Raw genomic sequence first — 25184 nt, forward strand, 5'->3', positions numbered from 1 at the left:
CGATTATTAAAGACTAAGATGTAATAAAAGAAAAGAAAACTGAAAAAATATATATATTTATATTCTAGTATTAATTCCTCACCCAAACACGACACAAATCAATGATATGTACAATCAGTGATCAGAGTGATCAGTGATTGGTTATTCCTCCATTATTGCGGGAGCGCGCATTCCCGATTTTCGGGCACGCGCACCACCAGAAATTCAGCGAGCGACACACGCCCCCTACCCGCCCCATGCGCCCGCCCCCTTTCGCGCTCGCGTTGCATTCTGGGAAACCAAGTTTATTATCGTATAGGAAAGATGGCAGACGTGCAGCCGCCACCCCTCCGGAGCCTGGATGATTTTCTCCTGAGTTCGGCCCGGTTCGCGCTGCCCGACGTGCGCGACCTGGACCGCTGGAACAACCGCATCATCAACAACCTGCTGTACTACCAGAGCAACTATCTGCTGTCCGCACTCTGCCTCCTGCTCATGGTGGGGTAAGTTTCATTATTCTGACGTGGCCCCCCCTCCACTCCACTCTCACCCACCCCAGTCCTCCCTCTAACAGCGAACATACTGGATGTTTGTGGTAAACACTCAACTTCTGTGTTTGTCTTCAGTTTTTGTACATCTCATCAGCCAGAGTGAGCCGTCTCCATCAGGACACAGCTAATAGTTTGAATGAACTGATGAGGATCACCTCCACACCTCTCTCTGATCACAGAGAAGACAGCTGCTCATCACAACCTGTCCCCATAGAGGAGCTGTCATCTTCAGATGTGACTAAGATGTAAAACTGTACATCTGAGGTCGTGTCACGTCCGAATAAAATGTATCTTCTACCACTACGGAGACCAGAAACCAGAATATAGGCCTAGACCTAACATCTACTGTAAACGTTACACCTAACATAAAAATCTTTAAAGAATCTTTAAAAACTTGATTCCTCTGGTTGCAGAGTCGGGAACAAAAAAGTTACAGAATGTTTTACAATAAAGCAGAACACAGTAACAAAGTCAAATATGACATAAAACATACATTACTCAACTTAAGGCCCTTTTTAAAAAGTGCGTTTTTAAAAGATGAGACAGAGTTCGAGCCCTGATCTCCTCGCAGGTCATTCTGTAGTCCACAGAGTGTTGGCCACAAAGGCTCTGTCACCTTTATGGATTAATCTGGGCCGAGGAACAACCAGGAATGACACATCTAATGATGAGGGGACGTAGAGCACTAAATGATTTGCTAAATAACTTGGAGCAAGGCCTCTCAGTGCTTTATAAGTTATCAATAGATCTTAAAATCAGCTCTGTAGGCCATCGGCAGCCAGTGTCAGGAAGCCAGAATTGGTGTGATGTGATTGTTTTTGAATGAGCTTTGTCCTTCCTGAATTTATCACAGTACACACATTAACGCATCATCCAGCGGAATCACAATCATTTTTATTGACCAGGTATGTGTGCACATACAAGGAATTAGAGTCCGGTTCGATGTGAGAGAATGCAGAAACCTTCTTTGGACTACATGCTGTACATCTTTGTAGGCCTGCAATCAGTGGCACACACTTCAGCTTATTTTAAGGAATGTCTCTGTTGTTTCCTTAAGCTGCTGTTCGCTGTAGTTTTTATCAAATGTTCCTCAAACAGGAGGAAATAGTTCATTTGTTGGGGACTATTTTTGGCGTTGGATTAATCCATGCTTGGTGCTGAAGTGAATATTTGGGGAAGCAAATGGAGCCACTGGAACAATGGCACACTGTGTCACAGAGGAATAAGACACCAGGCTTTGGATGAAACACAATGCTTGTTAGTAGGGCATATTCATTGTTACTTTGGCATAAAAATATCACCAGCACTGAGCATCATTTCCCCTCTGCCACGTAAGCCTCGTCGAGTTGTATGTCACCAAGTGTTTCCAACATGTCTGTTCTCTCTCAGGTACTTCGAGCCCTTCCAGCTGTTTGTCGGGGCGACGGTGGTCACCTTGTTGTTCCTGGGCTTTGTCTGGGCTGCCGAGAACCAAGCTCCCATTCGTCGTTTCCGTAGAAACCACCCATCAGTCGCTGTGTTGGCCATTCTTTTGGCCAGTTATCTCTTCATATCGGTGCTGGGAGGCGTGGCCGTGTTCCTGTTTGGGATAGCCTTCCCTATACTGAGTGAGACAGGAACACACACACACACACAAACAGCTACATATAGTACTTGCATATTCCACCAAAGCATGAAACTAAACTCACCCACTTGCCTGCAGACATTAGTTTTGAAACATATTTTCTGACTTCCTTTCTGTGGTACGTATCCAGCCTTGCAGGCAGGTTTGGTGTCATGTGCCCAAGTTTCTGCTGTCACCCTGATACAGTGAAGGTGAACTGCATCATGAGCTGTATTTGTATTAACTAAATTACAAAAAGGCTAAAACGCTGAATGCTTCTAATGACCTAAAACAAAGAACATCTAGTTGAAACGATGTTTTATTAATACACCAGATGAATTTCTAACATTAAAAAACACTTTGATTTAATGCCTGAGACGTGACACTTTATTTCGTACATGAAATAAAATTAAAGACAGGTGGAACTACCTGAGAACTTGGCAGGTACTCTTGCATTTGTTTACCGTGAGATGCACTTTTGTTTTATGAACACAATTTAATTAGGTGACTCATAAAGTCCAGAAAAAGGTTCTGGACTTTATGAGTCACCTAATTAAATTGTCCTTTAATCGTCTTCCTTTTTAGGATAAAATCTCGAAATGTGACAGTGCTCTATAGTGCATTGTGTATAATAAGGCACATATTTTTGTTAATATGCTTTAAAAAAATTTAAATTCTGTAGCAGCAAAGAGCAGGTCACAAAATAGGGAAATACAGGCCTGTCTCTAATGTTAACTTGTTTCAGAATAAAGTCTGACTCAGTCTACGGATGAGGTAAATCAAGGCCCGGTCAGTCAGTTTATAGTGTTCTCTCACTGTGTCTGTCGGTCCTTCACAGTGGTTCTCATCCATGCGTCGGTGAGGTTGCGCAGCCTGAAGAACAAGCTGGAGAACAGACTGGAGAGTATTGGTCTGAAGAGGACACCCATGGGGCTCCTGTTAGAGGCTCTGGGGCAGGAACAGGAGGCTGGATCCTAGAAAGAAAGAAGAGGAGGAGGATGAAGAAGTGTGCAGAGGTGGGGGGTTAGTTTGGGTACCATCTGAGGGAAATGGTAAGAGAAATGGATGTGAAGTGGGTTAGAAATGAAAAGGAAGAACAGAGGAAAGAATTACTGCAAGGCAAGAATAAAAATCAAAATGAAGTAAAGCGAAAGAGCCGGAACAAAAGTGGTTTAGTTTGTACAACAGAACAAATCAGAGAGCCATGCTGTGGTTCAGTAGGAAAAGGACAGATTTAAACTCGTCATGACAAACAACTGATCCAATCATAGTTGACCTGTTTTTGCCAAACCTTTATGCACTTTAAGCTCAAAGCTTGTTTTATTTCTTTTATTTTGATATGATATATTTCTTTCTTTGCACTACATACTTTAAGTATGCTGTGCTCTAGCCATATTCACACTGAGCTTTGATATGATAAAGTGAAAAGTTCTGCACCACAGTCTATTTATTATATATATATATATATATATATATATATATATATATATATATATATATATATTATATCTATATATAATATAATATATATATATGGGTATATCTACACATCAACATGTCTCACAGAGCCATGACTTACCCAATAACTTCATAATTAAGAGTCGGAACACGTTAAGAGTCGTTATTATATGTGAAAAGGTTGTAACTCTAATAGAAAAAGTTGTAATATGTGCTTCAGCTGCTGCTTCAAAGCACATCAGTTTATTAAAAAAAAGAAAGAAAAAAAAGCCTGTAACTTACAGGCATCCACATCTCTTACTTAGCATGTTTAAACTGACATGTTTACTACGAAGGCGTATTAAAATCCTAATTTTTCCTGGAATACTGACCCCTTTCTGAGAAATTACGATCTAAATACCATTATTTTACAACTTTTTCTTCTTAAATCACAGCTGTACATTAGAATATTATGACTTTTCCTCATACAGTTACATAATAAGCTCAATGTTATGGCCGTTTCTTGTAAAAACACAGCTGTATTCTTGATATATTTGTTGTTTTTCACAGAATATTACGACTCACTCTCAAAACTCTGTCATTCAGTGCCATCTAATTTATTTTCTTCCCGCTTAGTGACCTCCTCCAGGGTCTTAGTACATATACACACAATGGTGGAAAACCAAAATATTGACACTGTGCCACAGAAGTGGTGGTAGTATTAGTAATTGTCCTTTTCAATATTAATCTTGTGGAACCACAGTGTGTCTATACTGTAAATACAGAGCAAAAGAACAAGAACAGAGTACCTACCAAAGTGTCTGACAGGTCAAGCCTTCATTTGAGTTGAATATAATCGTGTTGTAAATGTCAGTGATCAGTGACATATTTAGCCAAGCAGATGGAGGTAATTCCTGAAAGGCAGGGCCAGAATCATTATTTAGTTTTGCATTGAGAAGTGACTTAAATGCCTAAATGAGCTACTAGTAGTTAGTAGTTAGAAACTGAAGGTTTTATATGAAGAATAAGTTCATAACAAGACTTTTGTGTTGGAGGACCAACAGGACCAGAAGTGATTTCCAGTTTAAACAAGTCTCCTTAGTAACCACATTTAAGCCTGTATTTATCCAGAATAAAGGCTTCACCCACAGAGCTGCCCATTACTGTCCTTCACTGCTGGTCAGTGGGAGTTGCCCAGTCTTCCAGTGCTGGCAACTGGGAGAAGCTCTACCGGAGCAAATGAATGACTTTGAATTTACCCTTAATTCCTTTTATAACTTCAGTTCTTGTTGTCAACCATGAATAACCACTAACCAATAAAGTTTGTTGGTTGCCGTGCCAACACTTGTGGTGACTGTAGTTTGCAATTTTCTCCTTGTAATTTTCTGTTTTTAGCCATGTTAGTGATGTGGCTACGGACAACCGTGTTGGCCGGTAGATCTACTGCTTTGGTCCAGACTAAAATATCTCAACAATTACTGGATGGACTGAAAAGATTCATGGTGCCTAGAGGAAGATTCCTACTGACTTGTCCTCCAGCGCCACCATTAGGTCAATCTTTTCAGTTATCCAAGGAAACATCTTAACATTCCTATGTCCAATATTTTGGTTTATTTCCTGTAAAGTTGTGTGTTCCCGTATAGTACAAGAGGGTTTTCTTTGTCTGTGTGTCTAAAGGACATCACTACTATAAGAAGATGAAGTGGTGTTATTTGTTAGCATACAAGAGTGCTTTTTTCTAATATGTTGATTTAATTACATGATTGATAATGAAGTTTTTTTTACTTCTGGACCAGAAGCTCGCCATACGTGCAAAACATTTTAATCAAGCGTTAGCTGTACTTTGTGTTTAATGCTAGCCAGCGTTAGCTTACTAAACTAACCAAGATTGTGAGCATGCACAACATTAGCTGCAAAATGTCAGCATGTTAGCATTTTGGTGTTGCTCTTAACAAGACACTCAGTGTTGTTCTTTGATAATTATTGAATATTTCTGATGGAGTTTCTTAAAAAGTCCAAAATCATCACCAACTAAACCAGTATAAAAATGGGAGTTAAGCCCACGCCTCCGTAAACCTGAACCCTAACCCTAATTTCAGCCACCAGTGTTGACATGAAATAGGTTGTCCAACATTGTAATATACAGTACATAGTTGGTTCTCTGCTTTGTCAAGCTGATGTAGGACGGCTGTTCTATGTAGAAAGGTTAAAAAAAAAAGACACTCCTGTGCTGTTCTCGTGAGCTAACCTCTAAAACACTATTATGAAGGCAGCATTTTTCAGCAGTTTTATAGCAAATAATTGTTAATTTTTTAGGAAAAGCTGAGTAAAGGTATTTGATAAATTGTAAGCTATTGTATACTAGCTGCCTGTTGTAATGTTTGTTGATATAAAGACGTGAGAAACCTGTTTTAAACAGCTGTAGGTGGTAACCGACCTCTGCATCCTCTGTTCAAGGCGTTTGTGAAACAGGTTGCAACAAGGTTTCTTTAACTGCAACATCTTAAAGTGTTTATTAAGATGCAAAGAGTGCCGGCTTTTTATTTACGTGTGCATTTCTGATTAATAATCATATTGTTGACTCTTAAAGACTTGACCCTGTCAAGTGTTATTGTGTATGTGCCATTTTAGTTTTGACATTTGCCTTATGTCAGACATTTACTGATGGGCCAGAGCTACATGACAATGGCAGGCATCAAAGCTGTTATTGGGCTTGAACATGTGACTTTTCTGTCACATGTCTAGTCCCTGTCAGAAGGAAACACACTTTGGCCTCCTTTGTAATTATTTGCTGAATTACTAGAATGTAACCACATTTCTGCAAGAGAGAGTGTACATTGAACCATTTTACTGGTGATGACTCTGAATGTAGCCTTCCTTTCAGCTCAGTGTTTGAATTTCAATTCACCAACATCATGTGATTGTTTTGCCCAAAGCTGGCAATTAAATTTATTTAAAACATTTTTCTAAATAAAAAAGAATGATGTACTGAGGTATGTGTGGTCTATCTATCCATGTGGCTACTAGTTACTACTTTCAGTTTTCCCTGTAAATGAAACATTTTGATGAATGTCTTGGAAATTCTATTTATTGTGGGATTACATATCCCAGGAGGAGCTGGAAAATGTTGCTGGGGAGAGGGACACTTTGAATACCCTGCTTAACCCACTGCTACTACAACATGATCCTGGACAGGTGGAAGAAGATGGATGGATGCATAGATTCAACATAACTAAACAAAGCAGTAGCTATTAAATCCAACCATGATGGAGAAAAACCTTTATTAGCTGAGTGTTGCTCATACCATTTAAGTTAAAGTGCATCTCCCAACAGTTTCTCCAAAGAGGAATTACTCAGGAACCATAAAAATACCCCAGAACATTTCCCAACACTTACTGCATGCACTTTTTCCTGATCCAAACAAAGGACACAACATATTTGTATATATAGTACCACATGAACAAGTTATTTTGGTATATATTGATGTTAATTTCCAGTATTTTTATTACAATTATAATTTTGCTTTTATCAGTGAAAAATATTGTACAGTTGCTAGAATAATTCTCTGTCTAGACAGCCAGGAAATATCTTCAGTAGAGCAGTACTTTTCAAAGATTGCCAGCACTGTGACTAAACGTGTAATTATAATACTCGAGAGGCAAACACTTAGGGTAGTGCAACTTGTTTGCATTGTCCATTAACTTGTGTTATTGACTTAATCTAAACAGCAATGGTGGATGGCTTGACAGAACAAAACAGAAATGCATTTATTTCCTATGTACTGTATAACATCACAATCACATAACAGTTTTGTGTATATATATATATATATTCTATATATAATATATATATATATATATATATATATTATATATATATATAAAACACACACACACACACACACACACATACATACATACGTATGTATCCATATGTATATATTAGTATGTATATATAGATATATATATATATATATATATATATATATATATTTATACAACATATATATTGTGTATATATATACTACATTTATATATTATGTATGTATGTATGTATATGTGTATATATGCATTTGTTTGTATGTATGTATTTGTATGTATGTATGTATGTATATATATATATATATATATATATATTGTATATTATATATAGGCCGCATCACAGCAGTATTAATAGAGGATATTTCTGAATTACCCTGTCACACACACATATTGCCTCACACACAACACAAGGGGTGTTTTCCAGGGAGGAGTTAGTATACGTCATCACGGGTGTCGAGCTTTATAAGGCCCCACCCTGCCGGTCCCCTCAGACAGAAACTGAAGCCGGTATAGTGTATGTGTGTGTGTGAGAGAGAGAAAGAAGCTGAAACACGCTGCTGATCAGGCGCTTCTGGTAAGAGACACGTTTTAATAATATTCATATTCATGTCGTTATTATTCAAAACTCACAGGAGTGACTTCAGGGAATCACTCTGATATTTATTCCCGTTGTGTTCCTGTCTTTTCGTTCCTGTCAGCCTGCACTGTCTCACTGTGTTTTCACTTCTCACTTCGCTGTCTACTGGTGCGGCGTTTTCTGTGCGTGTTTTGTCAAAAGATTGCGTGACATTTGTGCCGCTCACAGCCATCAGATCAGATCAGGTCATAAATGGGTTACAGCAGTTCAGTATCAGTGAGTGATGAAAACATTGTGTAACATGTTGCTCAGGCTGAGATGAAAACAACAGGAAACATGACCTGTCACCACAGACTGATAATAACAGTCAAATCTGTGACCAGGCAGTAGTCAGTAGTATGATATACATTAGTCTGATGTTAAATATGAGATACTTGTACTTCACTTGTGCTACTTCTACTCTATTACAACTCAGAGAGAAATCTGACAGCTTTAGTTACTAGTTATCTCACAGACTAATATTTTAAAACACAATGAGCTCAAAATATGTGATGCATTATTATAATTCAAATTAACTTCAACAATAAACTGTTTCATACACATGAATGCCACGCTTGTGCATTTAATAGCACTTTTACTATTCATACTTTTACTACATGCTGCTACCAATACAAGTACTTTAACATGAATACCACCACTGTTGAGCGCACACAATAGCAGCCTATTAACCAACACAGCTGGCTATTAGACCGGTGTACATCATTATACTGTCAAATAACAGCCTGGCAGTTCGCGTGACATTACACGACAACAACACAGACAAGAGTACAGTACAGTACACAAAGTGAAAGAAGACAAAAGAAATCTGAAAAAATCTGATTTTATCTGGAAGAACTGAGCCAGCTAACAGACTGGTTGCACAGCAGCAACATTAATGATGCCTTCCACTTATGGGAGTTCCTGCTATTGTGCATGCTGCTTCACTGTGCCTGTAAATGACACCTAATGGAACCGAGCCGTCATTACCGTTTATTAAGTTAAGTCCACCTATGTTTTCCCTGCTTTCAGTCACAATGTCAGCTGTGCAACCAGTCTGCTGGCTGTGGGATGAATTACTTCTTATGTTAAGTCACAGTAAAATATCTACTTACTCTAATGTTACACAAGACTGTGTTACCATGCAGCGATACTAAGACCCTAATTTCCTCTAGACCACACAGTACAAGACTGTACTTGACTAGAACACACTACACTGAGCTATAAAAATGTGAGTATTCTGTAGTTATTAATATCCCCGGGTCTGAACGTGGTGCTGAAAGTTTTCAAACTCCAGTTCTAGTCAGCTGTTCCACTGTGGCTGCTTTCTGTAAACAGGTTACCATAGCAAGGAAAGAGGGAGGGAGGACACAGGGAGAAGGGTTTTTCCAGCCAGACGCTGGCAGTTACATCATGTGGCTGCAGTGGGGCGGTGTGGGCCTGGCAGGTGGTTACCAAACTTCTTTCTAGAAGTAGGTCGAAGTTTCTCTGGCTCTGCCCTGTCTGTCTGTCTGCATGTCTTACTTATCTTCTCATACAAACTGCCAAACGTTCCAACTGCTGCCTCAGGCTGCCCTGACAATGGAAGATTAGAGTTGATAACTGAAGAGTCGTTATTATTATCAGCATGGCTGTTTAGAATAACAATAACTGTAGACTTATATATCAGCGGTAGTTGTGAAAAAATGCTAATAACACTAGCAGTGGTACACAATAGTGTAAAAATACTGTTTATTCATATTCTTGCTGAAAGTTAGATGAAAAGATTAATACAACTCTTATGACTATGTTAAATATAAAGTTACAGCAGCAGCAGGTTGGCATAGCTTAGCATAAAGATTGAAACAGCAGTGTCGGGCATGCCGTTCAGGAAATTAAACCTTTGAATATATTGAGTGAAACTTTGAATATATGGAGTGAACCTTGAATATATTGAATGAAACCTTGAATATATTGAATGAAACCTTGAATATATTGAATGAAACTTTGAATATATGGAATGAAACCTTGAATATATGGAATAAAACTTTGAATATATATTTTTGATTTTGATTGGTCAAGTAATTGAGCAAAGAGTTGTCAGATTCATTAACAATAAAAAGCAGGTAGTTAGTAGCTAGCAGCCCTAAGAGGAAAGTATACTTGGTTCAAATCATCATAGATTAAATTTTACAGTGAATTACTGTAATGTTTGTTCCATGTCCAGTCCTCTGCCCTGAAGTACGCTGCTCTCTGAATTCACAGGAAGAAACATTTGTGAAGTTTCCATGAGGAGCAGCAGGTTTTGGATGAGCCTGTGAGAACCAGAAGAATCTGAACCAGAATCTGGACAGTGAGCAGCTCTAACAGAGCTGTTGGGTGGAAGTGTGTAGTGCCTTGTCTTGATCTTCTAGGAACTTCACATATTGCTTAAGGACATCACGACAGAAGAAACACTCATTGTGGTGGTGACTGAGCTGAGCCCTGGACACTCTGCACGTCGTCTGACGTATCAAGGACCATGCTCTACCTAAAGAAATACTTCACGGAGGGCCTCATCCAGATGGCCATCCTGCTCAGCCTGTGTGGAGTGAGGGTTGACGTGGGACTGGAACCCTACCTGCCTCCCAGCTGGCATGAGATGATCCTGGGTCCGACCGTAGCCCTGACCCAGACGCAGTTCCACAATCTCCGCAATCGTCTGGGAGATGGTCAAGGCCTGCACCCCAAGAATGTGGACCTAGACGGGTTCTTCACGACAAGAAGGCTTCTGGGCTGGGTCCACTCTCTCGACAGACTACAGGTAGAAAAGCATCTCCATATATGTCTATTTGGCTCCATTAATTTCTGCTTTTAGGTATGGCATCTGCATTATCACACAGTAGTGGTAGAGGAAAAGAATGTGTTTGAAATGTTTCACATCTTTTTTCAAAGGTTCCTCAGGCAGAGTTGGAGACGTGGCTGGTCCAGCGGGAGCCAGATCCTCTCCCAGTGGGATTTCCAGATCAGGCCTCAACACTGGTGAGAGCACCTGCTGGGTTAGAGAGAGACCGAATTTCCCCACCTGTGGAGTCCAGAGCTGCAATTGTTACCCTGCAGAGAGAAGAAGAGGAGGAGGAAGAGGAAAAAGAGGTATGGCTGTTACATTCACACAGTATTCAAGAACATTTACTGTAGGATATGTGTCTATCTACCTGAACTCAGACACCAACCTCATGTCCTGTGTCTTGTCACAGGCCCAGCAGCCTTCTGTGGGTTCTATGGTAAAATGCCAATAAAATTTTGGTTCTTCTGAGAATAAACATATTCATATGCAGAAATTGTTATGTTATTATATATTACTAGTTCAGTTCATTTTCAATGGTTGACTTGGTTATGCTTAGTTCAGATCAGATCAGCAGTTTCTGTTGACCTTTGGTCATACCATGGGTTAGGGTCAAGAACAAAACCATTGTTCATGGCAGCTTGACAACTGCTGCAAGAGCTTAAAGACCACACCATCAGAGGCTGACTCAGCTCTATAGATCTTTAGGTCTTAAGCTTGTTGTTTTGGTTTTCATGCGACAACCTGTGTTGGTTCAGTCTCAACACTTTCATAGAATTGTCTTCAGCACCAGCAGGCAAATGTTTTCAGTGCAAAGGCTCTAAAAAGGCAGTGTAATAAATGCAATCATTTCTTTATGTTCTCACTTTGTGGTTCAGACTCCAACGTAGGTGGGGTGGCTAGGTAAGGTGGCTGTGATTCATTTGCCAAGAACAGAACACACAATAAAAGTTAAAAATGGATTTGACTGATAGCAATTTTATTTTCCTTTCCTTCATTTTTATGATAATATTGTTATTGTGAATTCCATTGGCCTGTGAGGCTGTCACACTATCATATTTCATCAACTTAAAAGATAATAAAAGCTTGTTTTCGCTGGCTACAAGTGACTAAAATCAGTCAGTTACCACAAATCTAAGTGACTTCTTTTGGCTTGCAGTAACCTGATTGCACATAAACAAAAAACCAGGCTAGATTATTACTGCCATGGAAGAGAAAATAGGTTTCCACAGACGAATGGCAGTCTGCAAAAGCCTGTTAGAAGATGACTGATGTGCCGAAAATGCCACAGAAGTAGCAGTATAAAGTTTTACGAACGAACAAAAGACTCCTAAAAGACTTATTTATATCGAAATTCTAGAAGTTATATATGTGGATAAGAGTGCTGTTTTTGTTGCTGTCACTAACACATGAGGGAGCGTCACGTGAGATAGTGAGTCAGAGTTTGATGAGTCATCAGGAAACCTCAACATAAATGACCTCACCAGGAAAAAGAAGCAATACAATCAGTAGAGTTAAAATAGAATAGAAACACCCAGAATACACCTTTTAAATAAACACACATACACAGATGTAGTAACCTGGGAGATCGGTAACCTGGTTACACCTGTTTGTAAGCATGGGTGGAGCGGCTTGTGTTTTTTTTGGGGGGCTCCAGTCTCATATGTTTAATCAAAAGGCTCCTTTAAGGTTTTTAAAATAACTTAACATAACCTAACTAAAACTTTGGAACAGTGCAAAGACAGTGTGCAAACAGTTCGTGACTTCTCCACACGACATTACTGTTTGTCTACGTTAAACACGATGTTTTGTCTATGTCAAACAAAATGCATGATAATGTCAATCAGAGAGCTTTAAAGGAGCTTCCATTTTTTTATGCTAAGCTAGGCTAATCACATGCAGGCACGTAACACGCAGATCATCTGAACTGGGTGGCACCACTAGCTTCATGTTCTTGCCTGCATGAACTCCATTTATTAATGGAAACACCTCAGACATGCCTAGTCAAGCTTTCGCCTGTAAGACACGCTTAAACACGTACGCATTACAGATCTTTTACTTCAGATACAGACATGTTGAGACTGAAAATCATTTGGAGAGCACATCGTGCACAGAGGGGTGTCTAAAATAGTTGAAGGGGCCACTTGACAGTTCACAGACTTAAGGTATTTTAAAGTAGGGGGTATGAGGTACTTATCTAAAGATCAGGTCAGCGTGCCCCCAGTTTGAAGAAGCAGACATGAGGACCAGAGCACAGCTCAGCAGAAAAACAGATTTTAGCCAGATGAAAAAAATCAATATCCATTGAAGTGTACTCTATTTTAAGAATACTTTCATGACTTTACCTTGCCGTCAGACTGCTTAAGATCTTCTAACTCTGCCATGCACTGTAACAGGTGATCAGCTGTTTGGGTTAATAATTTGCCAGACCAGACTGAAATCAAACCTCAGGAAGATTTCAAAGATGCATGCTTGTGTTTTCCGGCTGTGTTGCTGTAACTCTAAGCCAAACAGCTGATCTAAAGTATAAATACAGTGTGTAGCACAGTTGGGATTATGTGAAGGGATACATTTAAAATGTTACAATTAGAACACATATAGAATAGGAACTTTAATATATATATATTTTAACTTGGCTTCTAAACAGTAAAAACTAAAATACAGATACTAGTTTATTTTGGTTCTTTTCCCCGCCAAAATAAAACTTTCAGCCTACTGTAAATGCTCCCTGTGGTGCCTAGGACGAACTTACAATCTTTCTGAACTTACAATCTTTCTGAACTTACAATCTTTCTGCAGTATTTGTTTTAGAATAAAGACAAAGAATAAAGAGAAAAATGTGTTGGAAGCAGGAAAATCAGAGAGCACATAGAGGAAAACTAAACGCACTGCTGGGATTGAAGTATTTCAGTTTATTAGGCGTTACAGCTGGAGCTTAGTATCATTTTACAGCAGGCTGGATGCCTATATATCTGTCTGCATGCCAGCAACACACACACACAGGATATTAGAAACTTGATATAGCACATAGAGATCTAAGTACATGTCGGACTGTTACCTTGTGTTTGTGACTTTGAAAGTGAATATAGAAGTGTTTTTGAATTCTCACCTTGTATCAAGTGACACACACACACTCTTAGTTTCCTACTGGCCTTGTGACCGACTAGCTTGTTTTGAAACCTGATCACTTGCGTCCTGACACACACTTACACCCTTCAGTTTTGCAATCCCTCCTGTTTACTACATAAACACACACACATACACACATATGCAAAGAGCCAGAGGCAGGCATGTAAACACACATAGACAAATACATAAAGTGCTAACTTGCAGAAAGAAAACAGGAAACAGTGTCCGTGGCTCCGGTTGTATACGTTAACGTTCATATTGAGAAAGTGTGTAATGATGATGGACCTGAACATATTAAAACTTATGTCTAGTCAAATATGAATATAAAATAATCAAAGACAGACTTCCTCACTATGAGCTGCATAACTGACATTTTTTTTCAATTTGTCAGGTGTTTAACTGTAGAAATGTAGCATGTAGCTCGCATGCATGTATCTATCAGGACTGTAAACATGAGCATCATCTTGACCTAACATAAGCTGTTGTGTTGTAGAAAAACTTAATTCACAGCAGCGTAGATACTGTGTGTCACAGTTTAGGGCGGCTGTGGTTCAGGAGGTAAAACAGGTCGTCCGCTGATCAGATGATCAGGTTCGATCCACTCCTGACTGATCACTCCTCCAGTCTGCATGTCGAAGTGTCCTTGGGCAAGATACTGAACCCCAAATTGCTCCAGAAGGCTGTACCATCAGTGTGTGTATATGTATGAATGGTCAGCTCCCAAAAACTGAAGAGCAATAGAAAATGTGTAATAAATGATATGCAGTTTCTGTATTAAATACCATGACGTCTGCTGATCTGCTGCAGGACAATGATCATTCTCACTTTCAAATGTAATTTAGATTATCACGTCTGCTTCATGTGCACAAAGTCTTGGGTTTGAAGCCCAGTGGAACCATCGCTGTATGTGAGCTATACGTGGAGTTTATTATGATGGAGGGATATTCAAGCCCTCACTCCTTTGCTGCCACACAGTGTGCTTGAAAGTTGCACTGTCATTTACTGTTACTGCTGTTCATACTGGATCTAAATAGCCTGAGGCTATGATACTCTGGGGAGGCAGTTACTGTCATCACTCCCTGCTGTCCCTGAGCTTGATGCTTCCTTATGGGGAGTGTCAGGGCCAGATGCCAAATATTTAAGCTGTACATATTCTACATAGTAGTTTGCATTTTTTGCTTTGCTTTTTTGAAAGCAGTGTCATTATTATACACTTTCATAGTGTAGAGCTTATCATCTGTGGCTTACATGCAGAATGTCCTGGTTTTAATACCCAGTAGAACCAGTGCTTTCTATCAGCTGGGTGCAGAGTCTATCTCAGGGGTAATCCTTTGAGGAAGTCTGTTTGGCCATATTTGCCTGAAACCACAGTAATATTATGCTTTGTGATACTGTTTGATGAAGTGAACCTGCAAGCTTGTTCAGGCGGTTAACTCTCTCACTACACTCGCATGGCATACTCTTCTCATTAAAACATAAATCCACCTTTTTTAATCATAGTGTTGGACTTGTACATGCTTTGCTCCCTCCTTTGCTGCCACACCTCTCACCTGAGAGCTATGCTGTCAGTTGTTGCAGATCTAATAGCATTTCAGAAGCGAGGAGGAAGTCCTGCTGAGCCTATACTCCAAATATCAAAGCTGCAATATATATTGGGTATTGTGTTTGGTTAACACCCAGCAGGGGCTTGGTTCAGCACAACTAAATCTTTATAATTCTAAGTGCAGAGTCAGTTCTATGTTTGAACCATATGTGTGATGTGATTGCCCCAGCCAAGACAAACTGACTAGATGTCATTAAGCAGTGTTCCATACCTCATTAGCATCAGAAAATGGTCGCCTAACCAAGTTGTATAATCAAGTAGTTTGAGTTTGGGTGGTCACAAGTTACCGATTTTTCATATTTTTTGTGATCAGTGTGGGTATTTCCAGAAACTGGACCAATGACCAGTATTATCTGATTGTTTTCCCTGTTTTTGCTACTAATACTATACACCAGGGGTCTGTGACTCCTAGGGGGTCCGCAGAGGTACTGCAGGGGGTCCCCCAATTTCTTTGTCATAATAATTCACAATTTTCCCCAAAATAATTTGTGAGAATTTAATAAAAATATAACAAAAAATGATATTGAGTAAACTGCAAGCAAGCATTAATATGATATAATATTATAATATTAATACAATTACTATTAGGTTGAAAAAAAAGTGTAAACTGGCATTTAGAGTGAAAATTCACAGTGGTATACTGTGAAAGTACTGATTACTTGTTCTCAAGTTGTCACCCCAACATGTTGGGTAGTGGGGTGGGGTAGGGCTTTATGAGCTATCATCTATCCTGAATCTAAGGTGACAACCCTGAGTAAAGATGCTACAGTGAAGTTTTTGTGATTACAAAATGAGCATGAGTGATGACAGTTCATGTACTGTATGTGTACAGTCTTACGTGTCCTTGCGAGCCAACTGCTGAGGGTCTTTGGGTTTGTCTGTAAGCCACCAGCCAGGTCAGGAGAAGGTTAAAGTTATTTTGAGCATTACTGCCTGTCTCTGGGTAAAACTTCTATATAGGCTGATAGTATGAATGACAACAGTGCAACAGCATCATACTCCTCCAGCTGTTAGCATGGTGATCTGTTGCCTCTTTAATGATTGAGTCGCTCTTTGTTGAAGCCTTGTGTGCCTGTGTATATATTTCGACTAATAGCACAAATTATATTATATACATTATAAATGTATGCTTTAAAGTTATGTATCATGAAATAGAAAGAAACACAAGGTTCCATAGTATAGTGGTTATCACATCTGCTTTACACGCAGAAGGTCCTGGGATCAAAACCCAGTGGAACCAGTGCTTTAAGGCAGCAGGGTATGTGGGTTAACATTTCATATCATAACTGTACAGCCTACAATTGTGATATGAAATATTAACCCACATACATTGCTTTTGTTTCTACAAAGCAGGAAGGAATGCACCATGAGCTTCTTCACAGTGGTGCTCTGGATGAGAGAGGAGAAGAGGAGGAGGAAGAGGAGGAAGAGGTGGAAGAAGACCTGACCATCATGCATCGGCGTTGCATGAGGGCAGCGGAAGGACGAAGACCAGAAGGTTCCTACGGCTGTGCTAATAACAGAGAGCTACCTCAGAATGAAGTAGATCAGGTAATAACTGATTCAATAATTACATAATTAAAATATTACAAAACTGTTGGATGATTGCTTTTAGATCTGATACAGTGTATATGGGTGCGGCAGTCTCACAGTGCTGCTAGGGTGACAAAAGTAGATTGGTCACCCTAGCAGCACTGTGAAGTGCAACAAAATCCCATAAAGCACTGTCAGTCAGTGTCAAAAAGTCTGCATATTTAGATTCAGCTAAGCAGTAACTAGTTATTGACTGCAGCTTTATATCAAAATCCTCAGGACTGATGTAACTGAAAAAGTAGAACCTGCCTGACACACAGTATATACTGTACGTAAACTTGTGTGAGTGTTAGGAGGGGTGATCAGAGCGTCTGTCACGCTTGGAAACAGAGCTGGATGCTTCATCTTTAAATGCTGGATGCCTGCCAGCTCAGCAGAATAGGACATGGGTGACACACAAGCAGCTGCAATACAGTGTGCCTGTTACACCCAGGGTACGCTTTCTAACACATATCATGCACATACATCTGTGTGTGTGTGTGTTTGTATGACAAATGAAAGTCAAACTGAAAGCGTAGAGTGTTGGCTTATTTCACTTCGTCTGCAGAAATATTTCATAGTGGCAAAAAATAGTTCAAAATATGTAAATGCTGTGGTGCTGTCACTTGTTTTTAGGGGAAGCCCGCCCCGGGGAAAATAATTATGCTTCCCAGAATGTACCTTTACCACTTACTGATTTGTGGCAGGATCAATTGAAGATGGAAAGACTGGACAGGCTTTTCTGAGAACGAAACCACAGAAAGGAAGAAACTGAAATGAGAAATGAAAATAATGCGTATTCTTAGAAGTTTCACTCTCATGGTGCCACTGCCTCTTCGGATACTGCATAGCAGTATCACACGAGGAGAGATCACCCCTGCACCCTGTCTGTCACTCATATCAATTGATCATGCTATGATGGATACGTTGATGATGATATCTAAATGAGTCTTACACTTCTCTCCTTATGCCCATACTGGGGTTTCTTTATGTGTGCCTTGTATCTCTGCAAATGTGATGTTGAAATTTGAAACCTGCAAAGCTGAGGATGGACTTAGGAGAAGTGAAGTAGGAGACATCTAGTCTCCAACACATATTGATTCATTCTAGATTTCTGAATAAGGAATAACAATGTGGAAAAACCATACAGAGAGAAATATTGTTATATATATATATATATCCTTTAATGCAGCACCAAAATGATGAATTGAATCCTAGAGGCATACTGCCAACATGGCTAAAAAAACGTGGATATCACTGGAAGGTCAACTAGTACTGAACAGAGGAGCCTAAAGCATTCCTCTGTCTCTCTATTTCAGACTTCATTGTCCCTCCAAGAGTGTTTGAGGCTGTTGGAGGAAACCTTTCCCTTCGCAGAAGGACCTCAGGTACAGCCTCTTCTCTTCTCTTAAGTCTTTTCTGTAGAGTACTTCTTAACCTTGAAAAGAGCTAATTTTCCTGCTTACTTTCACTCAGTTACGTGATGGTGGTAGAGAGAGAGACCTGGGGTACCAGTCCCCAGACAGGGATCCCATGCTGCCCCCTATCATCCCCACTGGAAACCCTTCCATGGACATGGAGCTCCACTGGGAGGACCTGTTGGCTATCATGGAGCCTGAGGTGACTGGGAGCACAGAATAAAAAAGAAATCATTGAATGAGCATGCAAAGACACAATAAATTGAGATAAATGTTTTATCCTTCTTCTCTAGAATACAGATGTTGACATGATAACTTCACTTGACCACAACCGGAATTCAGGAGCTCTTGGGGCTCTTCAGAGGGCCAGGCCTGAAGCTCTACAGCAAAACTGTAACGACCAGGACAACAACGTAATAGAGGCTGATCAGGAGGTCCTTCTAATGGAGACTCCCCTGCAGCAAGGTAATGAAATGACTGACTTTTGTGGTACTCCTTTTACAACTTGTGCTCAGTGATTGATTCTTGTGCTTGGAGACAGCAACTTGACAATAAAAATCAATAAAAAATGGAGAATTTGTTTTGCGAAGTTCCTCTTTTTCCCAATGAGGTGCCATCACACAACATTTTTTAAAGTTTTTTCATTCTTTGTCTCTAGGTTTGTTGGGGCCTCCAAACCACTCCGAGCCAGCCCTTTTTCAACTCACCCCAAGTGCAGAGTTGGATGACCACGGTTCAGTCTTGAACGCAAGGGACACTTTGAGAAACTACAATCCCTTGTACTGTCCTCCAGATCACACAAACCTGCTTGCAGAAAATCCTTCAGATGACTGCCTGGGACTAAATGCAGAAGATAACTCGACTACCTTCAACATAAATTTGCTAACACCTGAACACCTTCCTAGCTTTGATGTTAATTTCCATTCACGTGACTTAACACTTTCCAGTGCCACCCCATCTCCAGAGGGGAATGGTATGACCCAAACCTGTCCGACATCTCTTTCCAGTGTCTTCATGATTGGCGAGGAGGATGTTGAGGATGAAGATGGTCTCCTTAGCCCACTTAGTGACCTCTTAGAGGATTCTGCTATCTTGGATGAGATTAGATTGTTAGACCTGGCTCTGGAGGAGGGATTCAGTCCTGAGATGGCAGCCAGGCTGGAAGAGGAGGGCTACCTTGACCGTGAAATAGCCCAACAGGTAACTGGCAGGGATGATGACCACTCCAGCACAGCGGTCACAGAAGATCAGGGTCAACCACAAACACTTCAGCAAGGTAACTAAATAGGGAGGCAAGCCTTCTTTTATAGTAACTATTTTTGATAAAATGTGCAACAATGTACCTTTCTTTTACTATTCTAAATTCAAGTACGTTTCCTTGTTCCCTTCTTTTAGACGGTGAGAATGAGGCAGACTCAGACTCTGGTCTTTCTCTGGACTTCAGCCACAGTCCTGCTTCTCCATGTGCTTCTGAGGCCTCTTCTTATTCTTCTTCCTCCTCCTCCTCTTCATCTTGTGTGTCATTGGAGGGAAGTTTCTTCTCTGAAGACGAGGACGATGTAGAGGAAGGGTTAGTTAGTTCAGGTATGGAAGTGGAGGTGACCATAAAGCAGGAGGAACTGGATGAAGAGGAGATGGGTGCAGTAGGAGGAAGGTATCCTGAAGATGTTAAAAAACCCTTTCCTCCAACTGGGAATGGCAAGTTGTTTAATGGCTTCTCTTGGCTGGAGCACATCGGCCATGATCACACATACAACCAGCCTTGGTCCTCCCTCTCCTCTCCATCCATAGACAAGATGCCCACCAAACACACCAAATCTTCCCCAGGACATGACATTGCCAAGCCTTACCGTCGCTCCTCTTCCAGACACATCTCTGAGACCAAAATGTGGGGCCGGGATGAACGCCGTGCACGAGCCCTGAAAGTTCCTTTCTCCAATGAGCTCATTGTTAATCTGCCAGTGGATGAGTTTAATGACTTATTGGCCAGTTACCAACTCAATGAGGAGCAGCTAACACTCGTCAGGGATATACGCCGCCGTGGTAAGAACAAGATAGCTGCCCAGAACTGCAGGAAGAGGAAAATGGATGTGCTACTGGGATTGAAAGATGATGTTTCAGGTTTAAGGCGCTACCGTTCGCGGCTGTTCCGAGAGAAACAGGAAGCCCTGAAGAATCTTAAGGAAATGAAGCGCCAACTGGGCGTGTTGTACCAAGAAGTCTTTTCTAGGTTGAGGGATGAGGAGGGGAGGCCACTGGATGCTACAGATTACCTGCTTCAGTTTGAGCCCAGTGGTAGTGTTACGGTAGCTTCACGCCAACAAGAGGCAGCACTGCCACTGAGGAAAACGAGCAAGAAACAGAGAGACAAGAAAAAGTGAGGAGGTGGACAAGCCATTAGAAAATACTGGGAGAGTAAAGAGATTCCTTAACGGGAATGTGATCGAAAGGACAAATAAGCAGTAAATACTGATGAGCTGGTGAATGAAGGAAAGAAGCAATTCTTTATCTGGTGTCAATGGAAGGTGTTGAACGGTACCATGAAATCCTCAAACACCCACACAGATGCCCTAAGAGGACATGATTATCATGAAGATGAGAACAAAACCTCCAGGATGTATTCTCCACTCTTCATCACAAACATTTCTACACTGGAAAAGGACTTCAACTGTAGTTACACTTGAACGTACAATATGCTAGTTCAGTGCCTTAAAAGAGACTTAAAAATACAGAGCTGAACAACATGAACTGATAGCAAGCTGGATCCTAGCTGTCATCTAAGTTAAACATAGCCAGACAATCACAGACACTACAATGACTCTGAGCTACTAAGGGAGGGTTGCTGTTACGCAGGAAGGGAAGTTGTGCTAATGCCCCCTTGAGCTGGTAGAAGTGCAGTATAGCACTTAAATACACTGCAGCATGCTAAAGACTTGGGGTCATGGGGATCAGACCTAGGTATGTTCAGTTCTCAGATGGTACAGTAACCATAGGCCACCCAACTGCCAAACTGAACCACGCTATACACCAAAGCTCCAAGACATTAGGTACCATCACCCCTTCAATTTTTAGCTAGACAGGACACCATTTGGTTCATTGTTTTAAGAGTGTAACAGTGAATGAGCTAAAAACCGTTCACAAAAAGCAAAACTCTATTTGTCTATATAAGCTATATGAATATGGTAACACTTGTCAGTAGGATATATTCATTGCTGCTTTTGGTCTCAGAGGATTTGTTGATAATAATAACAAGAACAGCAAAAATATGAAACAATACCAGCCTTATTCTTTAAGGTATATGTGGTCTTTGAGAACAAGGTGGGATGATGTGCCATCATGCATTGTGAGTGAAAAAAGAATATGAAGAATTTGGTCAATTGAGCATTTGGTGCTGTGTAATTTTTTCACACCTGTGCACACATGACCACTCACTGCAGAAAACTGGTATGTCTGATGATTGCTGATTTCAGTAATTCCCCTTACCTCCATGTACTGGCCTCAAGCATGGGAGGAGTAGAGAACAAAATGTACAATTTAAGGCTTCAAGGTTTTGTGAATGACAGACTGCAGCTGTCAAACAGTGGTGCCTGTATTGTTTTTTTTGTTTGTTCTTGTGAACTTTAAGTGTGATAGCTACGGGTTTCACCTATGGCTTAAACAGATATCTCTTTGTGTATTACTTATGTATTTTCAACGCAGCTATGCGTCTGTGAAGCATTGGAAATCTAAGGCCCTGTACACATCTGGTATTAACATTCCAACAGTCTTGGGTGATGAGTAGATCTAGTGGACAGCTCTAAGTGCAGGTGTGAATGCAGCCAAGACTTACTGAGATCCAGTTACTCCACATTCGGAGGTACCATCAAGTGACATCCTTTGTGTAAGTGGAAGTACGTACTTGTACACATGAAATGCAATGCAACAACATCAGAAACCGGATGATTCATTTCTCAACCAGAAACCGCAAATTATGTTTATTTTCATATAGAAGGGAAGTGACACTAACCCAAAACACAAGCATTATAATGCCAGGTGTAAAGTGTAAAATAGTTAGAGCTGTCCACTTGTTATTGGATCACCCAAGACACATGTTAATTTCAGGTGTAAAGAGGGACTTTTTCTATTCTGTTTGTTTCAAACAAGATGGTGGGATTCTGTGTTTCAAATGCAGCTAAAGGGTAGTGCTACCCAAAATGATTGTAACGAGTTGTCAAACCTGGCAGCATTTTAAGACTGAGGGTTAACACCCGTCAGATGAATGTACGTTTAACTGGTACACTACACTACAATTAGAGCTTTAGCCTTTAAAGGCAGGAAAGTCTGGTTCCCATCATTTCCCCTAAATCAAGGCTGATTTGTGAATTGTTAGCATGTCACCCTCTAGTGGATGTACACATAGCTGAGTAAGACAGAACTTCATAGAGACATTTGACCTCTTGATGCTAAGAATTACACATGTATCTCTCTGAGCAAATCTTCTGATCTTTGAAGAAGTCATGCAACTAATAATAAACTGTGTATGATATTGGCAGAGTCAATTTTTAATTTCTCAGGAATGAGCGCAGCCAGAACCTGCTTACAGTTATTTTCTCTACATGTGTAGTCTAATCTCTGGAAAACACAGATTCGTTTTATTAGAGTTTTCAGGCAGATTGTCACTGTGTCATATGATACCTCATTTTAGAATCAAACTACTGTATATGCACGTGTCCCTGCCAGATATCTGTGTGGCAAAGAAATGCAGTGGAATGAATTGGTCTCCAACAAAATCCTGTCTTTCAAATTTATGAAGACCAAGTGTGAACTTTTTACCATGTAATAACCTGCATGCGGATCACCACCACTGATGGAGCAAGCTGTTATTTTTGTTGTTTATATTTTGTGAATGCCCAATGTACTTGCTGGTATTCAAGGACTTGGGACCTTGCCTTTTGTAATATTAAAAAAATCAATAAAAAAAATCTACATTCTATATCTCTGGAGTCCATATATGGTGTCTGCACATTCAGAATAGCAGATAAAGACTTTCAGTTAGTACAGTGGTCCCTCATTTATCGCGGAGGATACGTTATAAAAATAATCCGCAATAAATGAAATCCGCAAATTATGTTTTACAATTATTATACATGTTTTAAGGCCGTAAAACCCCTAACCACACACTTTTATACACCTTTTTACACGCATTTTGTACAGTACTCCCTTAGTTAATCAGGACGCAGAACACATGTGCGGTTCTCCCTTAGCCAATTTAGGACGCAGAACACAAGGCACGTTCATACTGTACAGTACACTGTAAAAAATAGCATGCAAAATTACACTAAAAAAATTCACGAAACAGCGAGTCTGCGAAAAGTGAACCGCGTTATAGCGGGGGACAACTGTATTTGCTGTTGTTCATTTTAATTCAGTATTAACAGAATTAAAAATGAAGCTGCATCCCAAACATGACTATATGAAAACATTAGAGGTCAGGCATGGTTTTCTCAAGTGTGGAGCACTGCGTTCTGTTGATCTTTGGGGTCACAGAGAAAACATATCCAAGTGTCCACTTTGTTAACTGAAGTTTACTTGGAGTATACAAGGACCGAAGGAAACACATCTACACTGTTATGGAATTTTCTATCCTTAGGTTACACGAAGTCACATGTGGGCCTTGAGGTCCTCGGCAGTATTAGTTGTTTGGCTTTGGTTGAGAACAGTAGGTGCCAGTCTATCTCAACACTGTGGTGGCCAGGGTCGAAGAGAACTATTGCTGCCTTCATAGACATAATAGATAGCTTGCCGTTGACGTTCCAATCTGCGTAAACAGACATCTGTGTCTCCAGACTAGAATATGCTCACAATAACACCTCCATGGGTAAAAACATTCTCTTTGACTAATTCTGGGCGTGTAGTATTTGTGGTGTTATCTTGGGGTTTAAAGTCTATCCACCAGGATGAGTTGGGCAGAACGTGAGAACGACTCAGGCACTTCTGATGAACTTTGAGAGTGTCTCTAATTCTCTTTGATCAAGCATCACTAAATAATACAGTGTAAGACATCAGAGGCTCCTGAAAACTTCCTTCCTTTCTGACTTCACCATTGACCTTTGACTTTAGCAATTTCTCCACAACCCACACTTCCTGTTGTGGTGGAGAGGTTGAAAGAGTACAGGTACCGTAAAGTGGGTGGGGTCATTGATAAACTGCTCTAAGGCAGCATCTGATGTTTGGTTTTTGTGTATTCAGGTTATGTTCAAGACTGACATGTAAGGGAAGAAACCCCTAAAAACATTGGAATGATAATAGGCAGAAAGGTGATTCCTAAAATGTAAGACACTGAACAGGCTCATACATAAATACTTAGAAATGGGACAGTGTCCTGTTGATGAGCAGAATGCATTCAGAAAGAAACAAGTGCATGCTTGAATGATATTAAATGGGGTATTTTATTATATGTGGATTTATTTCACTTGATGACCTACAAAATATGTTAAATGTTAAATTGGTTTCTGGTGTTATAAATAGAGAGCATATATGAAAAGTACACAAAGAATTAGTTTTGGCCCATTTAAGTTTTTCTCTTGACAATTTATCTTTGGATTGTGTCCCTTGTTACTCTGATTGTTATTCATTCATTATCCACAAACATTTACCCTCTGCTGGGTTGCAGAGG

At 40.2% G+C, this 25184-nt stretch overlaps 2 protein-coding genes and 1 non-coding gene across 5 annotated transcripts; all 3 read left to right on the forward strand.

Annotated features, from left to right (window-relative positions):
• Nucleotides 1–244: 244 nt before the first annotated feature.
• praf2 (PRA1 domain family, member 2) lies at nucleotides 245–3596 on the forward strand. Its single transcript, XM_010741877.3, has 3 exons — nucleotides 245–482; nucleotides 1920–2137; nucleotides 2972–3596. The coding sequence occupies exons 1-3, from the start codon at nucleotides 304–306 to the stop codon at nucleotides 3109–3111; spliced, it is 537 nt and encodes a 178-aa protein (XP_010740179.1). The 5' UTR covers nucleotides 245–303; the 3' UTR covers nucleotides 3112–3596.
• A 4242-nt stretch (nucleotides 3597–7838) lies between these two features.
• Nucleotides 7839–23501, forward strand: nfe2l1a (nfe2 like bZIP transcription factor 1a). 3 transcript variants are annotated; one of them, XM_027285127.1, is made up of 9 exons: nucleotides 7839–7965; nucleotides 10249–10786; nucleotides 10918–11115; nucleotides 16890–17090; nucleotides 18431–18499; nucleotides 18588–18731; nucleotides 18823–18994; nucleotides 19188–19805; nucleotides 19925–23501. In XM_027285127.1, the coding sequence occupies exons 2-9, from the start codon at nucleotides 10505–10507 to the stop codon at nucleotides 20908–20910; spliced, it is 2670 nt and encodes an 889-aa protein (XP_027140928.1). In that variant the 5' UTR covers nucleotides 7839–7965; nucleotides 10249–10504; the 3' UTR covers nucleotides 20911–23501. The 3 variants fall into 3 exon arrangements, with proteins under 3 accessions (XP_027140928.1, XP_027140930.1, XP_027140929.1); XM_027285129.1 differs by having other exon boundaries at nucleotides 16893–17090; XM_027285128.1 differs by lacking the exon at nucleotides 7839–7965 and adding an exon at nucleotides 8857–9476.
• Nucleotides 16707–16779, forward strand: trnav-uac (transfer RNA valine (anticodon UAC)). The gene has a single exon. It is a non-coding gene; the product is annotated as a tRNA-Val (tRNA).
• Nucleotides 23502–25184: the final 1683 nt, after the last annotated feature.

This window comes from Larimichthys crocea, chromosome XII (genome assembly GCF_000972845.2).
Source record: "Larimichthys crocea isolate SSNF chromosome XII, L_crocea_2.0, whole genome shotgun sequence".
NCBI lineage: Eukaryota > Metazoa > Chordata > Actinopteri > Sciaenidae > Larimichthys > Larimichthys crocea.